Source organism: Mesitornis unicolor, unplaced genomic scaffold, assembly GCF_000695765.1.
Source record: "Mesitornis unicolor isolate BGI_N332 unplaced genomic scaffold, ASM69576v1 scaffold51850, whole genome shotgun sequence".
Classification (NCBI taxonomy): domain Eukaryota; kingdom Metazoa; phylum Chordata; class Aves; order Mesitornithiformes; family Mesitornithidae; genus Mesitornis; species Mesitornis unicolor.
The window spans coordinates 6281-20926 of record NW_010161354.1 but is presented as its reverse complement, the minus strand read 5'-3'; the positions used below and the strand labels follow the sequence as shown (position 1 = coordinate 20926).

Genomic DNA, 14646 nt, shown 5'->3' with positions numbered 1-14646 from the left:
GGGGAACACCACTTGTGACTCGCCTCCAGCTGGACTTTGCACCATTTACCACAGCCCTCTGCACCCGACCATCCAGCCAGTTCTCCACCCAAGAGAGGGGGAACTTGTCCAGGTCAGTAGCAGCCAGTTTCCTGACAAGATGCTGTGGGAAACTGTGTCGAACGCTTTGCTAAAGTCCAGATAAACTACATCCACAGCCCTTCCCTCGTCCAGAAGGCGGGTCACCTTGTCATAGAAGGAGAAGAGACTGTAGGATCCTCAAAGCTGTAAAAACCTCTGTAGACCCCTGTTTTCCCTGCAGATTGGGAAGCGGCAGATCATCAAAACCCACAGCACCTCCTTGAGATATGGCCTGGGGAGAAAGCTTGCAAGGCACTTCAGTCAAAAATGCTTCAGGATGTGGTACCTGCAAGCTGTGGATCCCCCTGGGCTATCCCAGGCATCTGGAGGGTGCTGGGACACCCAGAGCCGAGCAGCTCCCAGTCAGGAGGTGGTGCAGGTGGACACTGTGGAGCTGGGCTGTGCTGCCTCACTGGTTTTTGAGCTATCCTGATGTCAGGAGTCCCCACATTACACCACGAGCTGATTTTTTGCAGCCTCCTTAGAGGTCAAGAAACGCACAGTATTTCCTGAGGTGTGTGGGAGGGTTTTATCGTGGTTTATGCCACCATATGTGTCTCTCAGTTTGCCAAGGCTAAGCAGGCTGCAAGGAAAGCCAGCACTTACATGGCAGAAGACCTGCTCTGAGGTGGCGCAGACCCTGGGTGTGAGCAGGATTAATTAGCACTCATTATGAGCCAGCTTGGTGAGTGTTGCATCGAGGTGATTAGCTCAAACACAATGGATCAAAGGAGCAGATTATTTTGACATTTAGGCCTGAATGTGACATTTCCAGGGACTCTTGCAATGATTTGGGCAAAGAAAATCATCAAGACAAAAGCCCAGTGTGGGAAGTGAAAAGCTAGACACACAATGGAAAAATAAGCACGCAGCAGGACTGGTCTGCTGGTGCTCACAGCTTTCTGGGGCCTTAGGCAAATTGCAGGCAAAAGTCACAGCAATTTTTGTTCTCCTATGCTGGAGCTGCTCTTGATGCATCAGTGACCTTGGCAAGTTACCCATGGCCGCAGCCAGAAGAGGCTTGTGACACCAAGGTGTGCTGTGGATGCTCTCTCCCATGGTAGGTGCTGGGCTTTCCCTCCAGGAGGACGGCTGAGAAAGGCCCTGGGTCAGTGACTAAACCATGGCCTGGGTGTTCAGTGGCCTGGTTAGTTTAGAGATCTGCTAGTGCAACACGTTGGTCTTGAGGTGCCATTTCTTTGAATGTACATCTCTTTAGTGAGTAAGCAGATTCCCCCCTTCCCCCCCCCCCTTCCCCAATGGGGTGCTCACTAGTTTGTGATGGCGCTGAAATGTAGGCAATGAGTTGTATCAGATGGGGCTGGCACGGTGTTGCCAAGCTGACAACGTATTAGAGACCTTACCCCAGTGTTGTGGGACTGGGGGCTCTGAGGAAGGCAGGAGAAAGTCCCCCCGATGTGACTGGCAGCCCCAGATAAACCTCATTGGTGCTTGCTGTTGGCATGCAGGCACCAGTGCCCTCTGTGTCCCTATAGCACAGAGGGGCCGCCCACAGGTGCAGCATTAGGCAGCAGAGCCACGATAAGAGGCTTTTTATTTCAAGGTTTCAGCTTTTCAAAACACAAAAAGACATGCTTGAAATTCATTCCTTCATGCTGATCCTGGGAGTCTTCCATAACCTTGAAATTTGGCGCTCGCTCTCTCTCTCTCTCCTTAGCTTTCCCTGCTTGCTCTGTGCCTGTATGGAGCTGCTTCACAAGGCCCTGCCACACGTCAGCACCGGTTTGTGCCCAGGGCTGGAGGAGCCTGGGTCAGCAGCAACATCGCAGGGAGCATCATGGCCAGCCCGGCCACTCCTTGTCTCCTGCAGCCACAGCAGCTTCGCAGTGTGCAGCCGGTGGCTGCTGAGGCACTGGCTGTGATAGCAAAGAAGCCTCAAGAATTAAGGTGGTATTTCATGTATCTCCTTAATTTATGAATGACAGACACTCCCACTCAGCTTGTAACAGCAAGGCTTTAGGCTGTTTGCCCTCATATAACGAGCTGTTCTCACCCGTTACTCCTCTCCAGACCCTTTGGCATTTGCTTACTTGTTTTGCTTATCACCTCTCACAGGAGCGATAACCACGGCCTGAGCAGCAAAAACGTCCAAGGCGCCTCAGCCAGGGGAGTGCTTGCTTTTGTAACAGCAACTGTATGGCCTCTACCATTTGCTGCTCCTGCCTGCAGGCCTTGGGTGCCAAGAGGACAGAGAGTGAAGTTAATGTGCGTGGGCAGAGAAAGGGCATCTGCCCATATCGCCCTGGTTCAGTACCACCCACTGACCCCCAAACTACAAGGAGAGAAAGCATCAGACAGGGAGAGACTTGCAAATCCCCGCCAATGCCCTGGTTGCTGCAGGTGGGCTCAATGCTGAGCAACCTTCATCCCATCGCCCTCTTCCTTGCTGTTCCCCATCTGTGAATTCGTTACCTACGCACTGCTTCTCCAGCATTAACAGCCCCAGCGTTTGTGGGACTGCATAACCATAACCAGGCTGCTGCAGCATCTCAGGGGTGCTCATCCTGTAACAGGTTTGGCAGCAGTAAGGCTTTGGATTAGAGGGGTTTGTAGGCTCGGCTTTGAACATGTGTAAAATGAGATGTGTGTGGAGCTGTAACACGTAGGGAGAGCCCCGCTGCTAGAAGGAATCAGCAGCATCTCCTCACCCTGGCACAGCCACCCCATGCTCCCCTGTAGCTGCCCCCTTCTCTGCACACCCCACCTGCTCCCTCCCCACACCCCTCTTCCCATCCCTGAAATCCCTGCCACCCCCTCACATAGCACATGCCTCATGCTTCCCATCTGACAGCAAGGATTTCAGTAGTGTTTCTCACTCTAGTTTGTATTTTAAAACAAGCAGCCATTCCTCCTTCCCTTTCTCTTGTAACTCTTCCCTAATAAATATGATCACTTCATCCCGCGAGACCTGAAAACCCATTTCCGAAATTCCCCTGACAACTAATACAGTAAAACAAGCCTATAAATAAAAATAATTATGATAAAAAGGCATAAAATGCCAGACTTGGGTCAAACATACTCACACAGTGACACTAGCAACAAATAACTACACAGTGTGGGAATGTAGATGGGAAAAGCTGAATACAGAGTAGCTAGTTTGTTGCCCATAACTGTCAGACTCCTAATTCGGACAGGCCATGTTTTATTGATAGCAGAGCAAACACAGTCATAATCCATCCCTACCTTTCCTGCTTTGTGAAAAATCCCATCCATCCCCAGGGAAGCAGGGATGGAAACAACAGTGGTGTGAACGTGAGGTGAAAGTATAAGACAGAAAGCACAGTCCCAGGCTGTGTTTCTCGCACATCATATGCTAAGTTCAATTTTCCAAAAGCTCTGTTTTATTTTTAAAGGTAACATCTTTATTATTATTATTATATTTATTTGTTGTTATTATTGTTATTATTATGCAGAGATGAGATTTTTTTTTTTTCCCCCTTTGATCACAGAGCAAACAGTTTGCTTTTGAAAATGTTAATGGAGTCCTGATTTAAAACATGTTTTCTTCACTTTTTTTTTTTGGTGTTGTTTTTGTTTTTTAAAACGCTGCAACAGGCAGGATCTGGGGTTCGATTTCCTCGTCCTACACAACGAAAGATTCTGGAGTTCGGACTCCTAGCCACTACCGGTAGGTCCTGCCTTGCTCAGTTGTTGTCGTCTCAGTGTGGTTTTGCCAGGTGGGGTGGGTAGGTGGGTGGGAGGGGAGGAGTTGGAAGAAGGGAGGGTATTTGTCAGCTATGTCGAGTCTTGGTTAACAACTTTGCCTCCATTCATGGTTGGTGTCCCTGAACTTTTTCTTGAGCGTCCTTGTTTTTCTCCAATTTCATGCAGCGATGGCTCTCTGTACATGCACACTGCGAACAGAAAAGACACTCATTAACAGCCCTGAAGTCACAGGCGTTAGTGACCATAATGAGTTACTTCTTTGTATATGAGGCTGAAACTGCAGCCCCAGTGCAAATACACACACACTGACAGAAACCTCGGTGACCCGGCAGTGGATCCTGTTACCAAGCAGGATCTGTTACCTGCTCTTGCTGCCAGTCAGATCCTCCATCTCTGGATCCTCCCAAAGGCACAGACAGAAACGGGATTTCTCACAGAGGTGTCTTTCTAGGGTTTCTGTGTTTTACTGTTTTTTTAATGTTATCTTCATATATATAAAATAAACATTCCAGTTCACAGCATCATGTGTTGTTTCAAGATGCTGATTATCATCTAGTACCAGGTCCAAGAATTACCCGGTCCCCAGTCCTTAACCTCCAACAAGAAGCCCTTGAGAGTCACGAATCAAAACTAGGCTGAGCCATCCAAACCTTCTGGGTGTTCAGCTCTGGATTTGGAAGTGGTGACTCAAGCCCATGTGGCTCCTCTGGCCAAAAGCTGTGATCTCCTCTCAGCACTTCTTATTTTTTCCCCTGTAAATCAATCAAGACAGCCAGCCAAAGCCAAGGCCACGAGCAGACACACAGGGATGAGTTCAGTGACAGCAAGCCAGGAGCCATCCCAGCTCTGCACGGTCACCTGGCAGCACCTGAGAACATGGGGGATGGAGGGCACCTTCTCTCCAGACCCTGGCTAAGCAAGGTGTGTCCAATAAAAACGTACTTGCTGGAGTCTGGACAGCCTGAGACGGCAACGTCTGCCCAAGGCACGGCACATCCCCGTGTCCTGTGCAGCATAAAGCATTTATCCAACCCACCATGTGGACTCAGTCCTCATGGCCATCCTTGTGCCGTGTGAGGTGTGCCAGCGCAGAGTGGCTCAGCGCCTCACACCAAAGGGAGCATCTCTGATGAGCTCATTGCAAATGTGGTGGGGCATAAATGTGATTGAAATAATGAGGCATCTCAAGGGCAGCCACACTGGAGTTGAGAACTTGAGGTAAGTCCAGACTGCAAATGTCATGCCCGCATCTTTGCAAAAGTTAGGACAGAAAGAAGTGACTGTGTACTGCTTCATTTGGTAAAGCTGTCACGTCACAAGCCATGGCACAGAGCTCAAACACAGGGGACAGAGCTCATCAGGTTTCGGTTCCAGGTAATCAACAGGAACAAAATTTCAAATATTATCTGAAGAAATGAAAAAAATACCCCATATATAAAAAAAGGTGATGTAAGTGCTTATATTTATAACCTCCCCTGATTTGCAAATAAATCCTAGCAATTAGAGGCAGGCAACAAATGACATTATTGCTCTGTATTTTACTCCTAGCTAGATAAACAGTTATAGCAGTGTGCAACAATACAGGACAGAGATAAAGTGCAGTCAACTGTGTATTAATAGGAGGGATATTGCATTCAGTATATGAGCAGTGAAAAAATATTACTTTTCTCATAGAGCATTTTTCACTCAAGGCTTTCAAAGCAGTTTAAACACAGACACGAGCGGGACCTCCCAGTGTGGCTGCAAGGCAGGGTACTGCTCCGCAAACTGGTATTGCTACTGGAGTCATTTTTTGATGAAAATGAGAAAAAAGAGAAAATGAATGACTTGTCCCATGGGGCTGGGCCAGGATGAGCAATGCCAGGACTGGCCATCAGCTGCCCAGACTGTGGATGCTGTCTGCATGCTGCAAGGAAAGTGCTTAGCATGGCAGCGACAGAAGGAAAAGGGCTCTCACATCCCCTTTCAGCTGCTGAGCTGCTCCTCATACCTTGGTGAACGTCAGTGAACAACCTGGTGATGGTGAATTTACCTGTTGTGGCAAAATACCTAATAAAATCCTAACGAATGGTATGAAAAGGTTAACAACTGAGGAAAAACGTATGTCCTTGTGATTTCTTAGCCTGAGTTGCAAGCCTTTTGATGACACTGAGGATGCACATCACTTCTGTGGCTGACCTTATTCTCAGATGTGACATTTGCCCAGCAGAGGTAGGTATCGGTGCTGGTGTAGCCTTAGTGTCCCTGGCACTCCACACACAAAGTCCTGTCTCAAGCGCAGCGCTGTCTTCACCCTGACCTCTCTGATCCCAAACTGGAGCTGGAGCGATGTCCATGAGCTCTTCCCCAGGCAGCTGCAGGTACTCAGCTCATCTCACCCGCACCCATCTCCAGTTTCCCATTGGGCTGGGCCAAATGCTTAACCACGAGGGCTGCAGCCGAGCAAAGTCCGCAGCAGCAGCACTGCAGCACATTGCCTTTCCTCAGCTCCCTGCCTCTCACCTAGGCCTTTGGGCAAAAATGCTGATTTGCTAACAAGGCCCATATGAATATAAATCAGGCTAGAGAAGTAAACAACAGCTGCAGCTAAAAATTAAGGAAACCCTGTACCTAGCAAGCAAATAGGGCAGGAATTATAAGTTTATCTGCCAGTCTGGTGCATGACACAAGTACTGACATGGGGCATGGCTGGAGGCTGCTCACACTGTGCTTTTCAGACAGAGCCATCAAAACCTCTGTACGAGACAGGCAGTGCCAACAGACCATGCCAGAAAAATCTGTAGCATCACAGGACAAGCACATTTTTGGTATTTAGATACATCTACAGTATTGGTGAATGTGGTATTTATATGGCATCATGCACAAGACAGTGCCTGGATATTCTCCTACACAAGAGACTTGTGCTGAGCTGTGGCCATCGCTCAGCGGCGGCTGCAAACTTGTGTGCACTGCAACACATGGGTGCGTGCACACAGACACAGGGGTGTGCGTGCACACAGCCGCACACGTGTGGCATTTTAGGGACAGCACGACATGTTGTGCAACACAGGCTCCTGGATTACAGTTTGTTACTCCTTGTACTGAGGAAGCTTGAATGTGACTCACACACGGAGATGTTAGTCATGGGCCGGGGAGGGAGGGGTGTTTGTAAATGGACTCTTGTGGGTGCCCAGATCTTCCCAGCTTTAAAGTACATCCCTGTGGTTTCAGGACGGGCAGCACTCACTGACAGGTCTGTCTGGGGTCCCTGTGCATATGTGTGTGTGTGTGTGTGTGTGTGTGTGTAGACACACGGCCCTGTCACCTGCATCAAGGTAACCCAGCAGCAGTGTGACAATCAGCATGCCCAGACGCCTGGGCGGTCTCCTGGTGTGCGCAGCACAAGGCAGCTTTGGAAGGATGAGCAATCTGGCAAGAACAAGAGTCCCCTCCCTGCTTTGCCTTGCTTCTCCCACCCACCCACACCCACACACCAAGCCGAATACAGCCCTTAGTGTCTGGAAACCAAGCTAATGCTTTGGAGCTTCAATCAGATAATCATTTCCCATGTCCCAGATTCTAATCAACACATCCATATTCAAGTTTTAATTGGAAAGTGCTGTTAGCCCGATCTGTTGTAGAGCCACAGGTGTAAATGGAAGAGGGTGAGCAGGAGTGGAGCTGTGCCCATGGCTGGTTCTTGAGGCTTTCCCTGCTTCCCTGCTAACTGGCACTGCCTGCCATTTGCACGCACAAGGAAGCAATTTTGCACAAAGAAACAACCTGCAAATGAGGCAGGAAGGAGACAGGGGGTACAAGCAAGTTGGAAAGGGGTGGCAGGGAGCATCCTTCCCAAAGGAAAAGGTATAGAGAGGGCTGCCTGTCACCCAGGAACAGCTCCATCTCTTGCTGTGCACTGCTACAGGATCCCTGCCTCATTTCTGCTTCCCAGGCATGGCACCAGCACACTGCCCACACTGTGAAACGAGTAACGCCTGCTGTGGCTTTCCTGGGTGTCAGGGACTGCCTGAGGTCGGGAAGCATGCACCACCTTGTGTCCTGATCCCAGCATTTCCCACTCAGCACTGCTGCAAGTCAAGGAGGTTGAGGGGTTGCAAAGAACTCGATTTCCCTTCTCTAGAATATGGGGAAAAGCTTAGTAAAGGGCCTCAGATATATCCTATCCATGGATATATCCCATTCTATGGCTGGAGGGACCAAGGAGCCCAGGAGATGGCCCTTCCCCTTGCTGGGTGCCATGGCTCAAGGTGTCAGTACCTGCAGTGGCGGCTGCATTAGCTAATGCTTCAGTGAAGAGAATTAATTGAGCAGCAGCTAGGGGCAGGAGGGAGCAAGTGATTATGCACCCTCATTTTCTGCCTCTAATTACTGTGTTCGAAGCCTGGTCCCAGCTGATGCATTTCAGAGGCGTTGGAGCTTGCCATCTATCTGGCGGCTAAATGTGCAGGATGCTGCCAGATGGAATCGCAGTTTGTTCAGGTAAGAAACATAGCAGAGGATGACAAAAAGCCAAGCAAAAGCATGGTTAAAATACATTGCATTTGCCATCCAATAAGAAGATTAGGGGTTTGATAGATGAACAACTGAGTTAGAGTGGGACTGAAAACATACCAAAGCCTGCCTGCTTGAAAGACAGACCCAAAAGAGGAGCTGTTAACAAAGACTGATAAAGAGTGTGGGGTTTGTTGTGATTTATTCTTTTTTAAAGCATACTTTTTAGGATGTTTTGTGGATTATGGTCATGATGCCTTCGAAGCATTTTCATTAGACCTACCACATCTTCCTACTCAACAATGTCTTGTACTTCTTTGCAACATCTGAGGACTCCACTTTAACAAAACTGGGACGTTGCTTCCGTGGGAAAAGACAGTTGGAAAGATCTGGCTGCTGTTCCCTGCACACAGATATTCCTCAGTGGTAGTAAATGGATCAGACTAGTCATTATCAGGTCACCTTCACATCTGAGATGTGTTCATGTCATGAGGGCTGAAGCACCGTGAGCTTGGAGTTGGAGGCATCTCTGTTGACTCAGATTTGTCACACTAAATGTATTCTGGCTTGGACCAGGTAAGAGATGAAATGTAGCTACTTTGGGAGAGCAATCCGAAAAGGATGTCTTCAAGGAAAAGGAAATATAAATAACAGAGCACAACTATAACAAGCATCTGATAAAATCCTCACTTAAATGACTGGAAAAGTCTCCCATTGTTTGAGATGGGTTTGAAACTTTAAAAGAACAAGAGGTGCCGTGCACGACAGTGTTTGTCCAGCACTAATCACTACAGACACTTAAAGAGACTGAAATTGCTTTAAAAGATTGCTTGGTGTCCAACTGACAATTATAGTCAAGGTAATTTCTCATGCAGTCTGGTTCAATCTATATGACTGCACTTTAAGGGCTCATTTAGCTCTATTGGTGATCAGAAATAAAAATATCAAAAGAAATGTGTTACGTATGTGTGTTTTTAACCAAAACTGGCACCACACAGTGCATTAGCTGCTGCCTGCCAGGCTGTTTGCCATGGCTTTGCCTGCGCACAGATGGGAGAGGAACTTAACATTTCCCCTGTTATTACTTAGTAAGTTTTTTGTGCTTTTATACTGATTAAGCTTAATGCTATTTCCAAAACCAAACAAATCCTACCTACACTAAACAAAAAAAACTCCCTCCTATCAACTGAAAACTGAAACTTTTCCAGTTGGTATCTAGCGACTTTCACATCGGACACCTCCAGCACCCTGACACTCTACAGGAGTCAAAACACTCTGTGGGATTAGCACAGCATAAAGCTGTAGCTGCTGAAAGCCACAGACAACACACATACATAGATACCACTGCATATATATATATATATATATATGGACACTTGCATACATACTTTCTTTAGCAATTATCCAGGAGGATATTTCACATTTATTTATTAATTTACTGCCCGTTTGCAACTCCGAATTCAGAAAGCAGTATGAAGCAACGGGAGTCAAATGAGCTCCAGAAGCAATCTGAGCTTTTTTTTGTGTTGCCTTTCCCTGTGAACGCTCTCTTCACCAAGCTGCTCCATAATTTTTTCTGCACATGGCAAACAACTGGGAAGTTTCATCTCGGAGATGATTGCCATCAAAGTGGTGGGTGAAGCGATCCCTAGCAATGTAGGTAACACCTCTCCTTCCTTCCGAAGGATCCAGATTCCTCCTTGCATCCATTCCTGTATCAGCCATCACATGGCAGGGATAATGCTGGTAGTGCTGCCAGAGCAAAAGGAAATCTGGGTGTGTTAGGGCAGGCAGTAGCTGTGAAGAACTGGCCTGAATACACAGCAAAGCCCACATGCTGGAGCGTGCCGCAGCATTTAACAGAAAGAACACACAAATATAGCAGGAAATTGCTTTGAATGCTTCCATAGAGCCATGACAAAGAGAAAGAAGCTGTTAAAACAGGGTAGGAATTGCCCCTTTTCTGTAACATCTCTGCTTGCAAGCTCTGCTCAGGGAGACTTTGATGGATGCAGCACAGAGAAGTCACATGGAGCTGAGCATGTTTTACTCCAACCCTCCCCACAAGCCTCCGCTACCTACAATGAAACTTGGGCTTGGGAACAGAGTCCTCCGTCTGGAGCCACAGTCCCAGACAGCTGAATGCTTCGGGAAGCTGACACGTGCCTCGGCCTGGGAGACTGCCAGCTCTTTGATGCAGCAGCGCTCGCAGAGGCTGACTGCAAAGCATGTGGAGGAGGGAAGGGGTGGAGGAGCCCTTAATTTGGCTGCCAACTTCCAAAGCGCTCACTCGCTCGGGAGGTTATGTGACAGCTGTGATTGAAGCAAGCGTGGGAGGATGCAACTGCGGGAAAGGGAAGCTCTCGGGCTGGGCTGGGTTTTTCAAAATGAAAGCCAGAGCGGCATTTGCTGCAATGAGAACTCCGCTGTGGGTCAGGCACCTCTATTAAGGCAAGGCTCTCAACGAGGAGAGCCACAGGAATAGCCTAGTTCAATGCATGCAGAAGATAACTATTGAGCCATTCATCAGATGCCACGCATGCTCCATCAAAAAAAGAAGGCTGGATTCAAAGGAACCCACTGATCAGCGCCAACACCCAGCCAGGCAGCAAAGAAATACCAGAAGGAGCTGGAAACCCAGCTGTGAAAGCTTGCACTTGCAAAATACTCTCTTCCCAGCCAAGGCAGCAGAGGAGGAAGCAGAAGAGAAGCAGGCCCTGTTCCTTAGCAAAACCCAATGAGGGCCTAGGGCACCAGTCCCACTAATGCCACAGATAAACAAGAAACCACTTGGTGAGTGGTACCTGTCAGGAAAGCATCAGTTTATTCCTTCTCTCCACATGTCCAGCCCTGACCCCACAGCCAACATGGGGGGGTAGAAAGAGGGGACACAGAGGCACACAGCGTAGGCCAAGACCCAGGCTGCTGTGTCCCTGAGGTGGCCACTGGCAGGGTCAAAATGGGATCAGAAAGGCATACCTAGTTTGGGGATTGAGAAGCAGTGCTTTTTTCCAAGCAGCAGATAAAAAAAAGGTCTCCTTGTTTCCAGAATCAAGTACCTGTTAAGCACTAGGCTCATCACCCTACAACTCTCCATTTATCAGGAATCAGCCCATAAAAAGCAGAATGCCCTGGTATGAGCCTGTGGCACACTTCAGTAGAGTGCAGTTAGCAGCAGGAGGGCAAAACTTCAACTCCATGACTTCTACTGAAGCCTCACACTGGGATGAAGAGATACGGCGTGACAGCATCTCATCTAGCTTTGGACATCTGTGATAAGGTTTCTTTACCTGCCCGTGACTAACTAGGATGTCAGAGGAAAAACAAACAAAGCTGATGAGATAAAACAGATTTAAGTCATCTTAGGGTAGACGTATAAAGTACCTCCACAGCTGTGCTAGTAGGACCCATTTCTGTTGCTATAAAGAGTATCAAAGCCTGAACAAGTGAGATGATAAATTCTATCACTACTGACTCTACTTGGGATTGGAAACCCACTGAATGATGATGGGAAAATCCTCACAGACAACCCAACATTACGGTCCCTGCTGGACTGGATTCCTTTTGGACTACTGGCTGCTCAAGGGCTTTCCTTTCCCAGTAACTTCTTATGTTCCTGAGCTTTTAAATTCATCCTTTAGAACCCTAACGCCGAGAAACCCCTTTGGGACGATGTGCAAAGGTTACTATATGGTAAGGAAAGCAGGTGAAATGGTAACAGTGCAGCCCAGCACCTTTCTGAAATCTGTCCTTGCTTTCTGGTCTTGCGGCCTGACACCCCCAGCCAGGAAGCTCCAAATCTGCAGTTTCAAACTCCCCCTCCCCATACCCCACCGATGGAGGGAGCGGGCAGATTCCATACCTTCAATGGGTTTGGGTACAAAATGTGATGAGGGTTTGGTTTTTTTCACTCGGTTTCCCTTCATAATTTGACCTTCTTTATTGAGTCCCAGGAACCACGCTCGGCCGGATTCTTGCTGCCGGTACAGCGTGGAAGAATAAATAACGTAGTAGTTTTCAAAGACAGATTCCTTAAATTTGCACTCTGGTGTGAAAACATCCTGCAGAGAGAGAGAGACAGAGAGAGAGAGAGAGAGAGAGAAGAAAAAGCAATGGAAGGAATTAATCATTGATCTCCTAAATTAGGCATCACTGAGTGAAACACGACGGTCACGCACTGCAGTTCGTTTAACAACAGAAAATAAGAGGCATCAGCAATACCAGCTCCCAGCAATAACACACATCTAGAAAACTCCCCAGTGAAAGGGAAGGCTCTCCTTCCCTGGCAGAGCTGTGGTTTGCAAAACAGCCTACAGTGAATGGGCTTGAAAAAGAAGCAGGAAAAGTCAGGAATTCGTCAGGATTTAGGCTGAAATACTAAGCAAAAAGAAAGAAAAGGGAGATGAGAAGCTAAGAGGCAGCCTTGCTGCTCATTTGCTGCTCCCAATACCTTCCCCTGGATTTGCGCTTACCTTCCCTGTGATGGGGAAGAAATGTACAATGGTTGCTGTCTAAAACATTTAAACTTCTTTAAATCCTTATGGGGATGGCAGTTTTAGCCAGAAAATTTGGCCAAACAAATGGGGTTCCTTAAAACTATGACATTATTGCAAAAAGAGCTCAAGCCACAATGAAAGCTTCTGAAGAAAAACTGTTTTAACCAAAAAACCCCTCTTTTTCTAAAACCCAGGCAAGGTATCTCAGAGCTCCATAAACAAAGGCAGTTGCTGCTCCAGGCAAATGATGCTCTCTCCCAAGCTCTCGGAGCTTCTCCAACCTTGCTAATGAAAAACCCATGACCAACATCTGAGCAAAGCATCTGGAGTAATGCCACATACTTACTGCAGACCTCATTTAAGTGTTTGATTCAGCAACACTCAGGTCTGTATTCCCAAGTACTCTGGGGGTTATATAAAGTGTTGTTACTGGGCTGACAATAAATCCAGCATGCAACAGATCTACGCAGCCAGGCAGGCTTGAAGGCGCAGAAGATAAAGCGCAGCAGAAAGTGCGGAGCTCTGAAGTTTGCATCAATCATTAGCACCACACAGACAAAACCACCAGCAGCCCAAGGGGTCATTTTGCCCTATCTGAAGGAGTCTTCCTTGCTGGAGAAATAAATATTTTAGGAAGAGAGTGAAACAAGTTAGGAGAGATCTAGATAACTTAGAGCACTAAAAAACAGTGTTTGAAGTAGTTTCCCAAAAGATCAGTGTTTAAGCGCTCCTTAAATCTGCTCCTTATCTCCAGGCTTTGTCTTGCCTCGAAGAGGCAGCTCACGGGGGAGCCGGGCAGTTTGCAGCAGCTGCCAGTGACCGACCAAGCAGCTCAGGGCTGGCTCAGGGGCTCTCTCTGGCATCGGGCCCAGCCAGGCAGCAAACCCCGCGATGGAGAGCATCTCTAAAACCAAACTCAGTAACTCAATCCCCTTTGCCAGGCTTTGGTTACCCCATTAATAAAAACTTACCAAGAAAATTCCCTTTAGGGGGACTGAAAAGTTGGTAAGCGGTGAAGGAGAGCTACCAACTTGGTCAAAACATGGAATATAGTATCCATATAGCCTGAGGTATCTAGACTTTCCATGTCTGTTCTGATTTCAGTGTGGAACAAAGATATTTTTTTTATTTTCAATGAAAAAGAAATTTATAAGCTAATATATTTTGGAAATATTGCTTCCAAAAGAAAAAAAAAATCCAGATTTTATCTAAAAGTTATTGAAAATCAAATTTTCAGATAAATATCTATTTTTAAGTTACCACATTCAAATATTTTATAACATGCAGTACTTCATGAAAGCAGATGCTTTACTGTATATCCACCTGTACCAATAAAGCAGCAAAATTATTATATTATATTAAAGCAAATGTATTTAAAGACATCAACCTAATGAAGATTTAAGAAAAATAAAGAAAAAAAATAGTGATTTCCTTTAAATATTTAAGCTCCCCCGCAAGCAAACAAAACCGTCCCATTGTTTTTGTGAGTTGGCTGGTTGATTCCTCATCCCCCACAATTCAGTTGAAATAGCACTTCAGGACACTAACCATGGCAACACCTCCAAGAAACATCCTAGCTCTGTCCATGCGGCAGTTTAGAAAACCCACAGATTTGGCAGCTACGTTCCAGTTAAATAATGCAATCTTTATTCATTATTATTCTCCTTCTTCTTATGTATACCACCTCTTCAGCAACAGCAGGCGTCCCACTGCGCCATGTAGGGACAAACACACCCCAGGGCGCAGTTCACCCTACCACCAAACGGACACGGCACAGGGTCTCCACAGGTCTGAGCACCAGAAATCTTTGCTGTGGGCACTACCATGTGCAGACAGACACAAAGCGCAAGCA

The 14646-nt window shown here is 47.2% G+C and overlaps 1 protein-coding gene across 1 annotated transcript; it reads right to left on the bottom strand.

Moving 5' to 3' along the window:
* Nucleotides 1–3648: 3648 nt before the first annotated feature.
* Nucleotides 3649–12380, bottom strand: FGF12 (fibroblast growth factor 12; the record flags this gene model as incomplete). Its single annotated transcript, XM_010192540.1, has 2 exons — nucleotides 3649–3995; nucleotides 12161–12380. Coding segments are annotated over 2 exons (339 nt in total), but the record flags the coding sequence as incomplete, so codon positions are not given.
* Between the last annotated feature and the right edge of the window lie 2266 nt (nucleotides 12381–14646).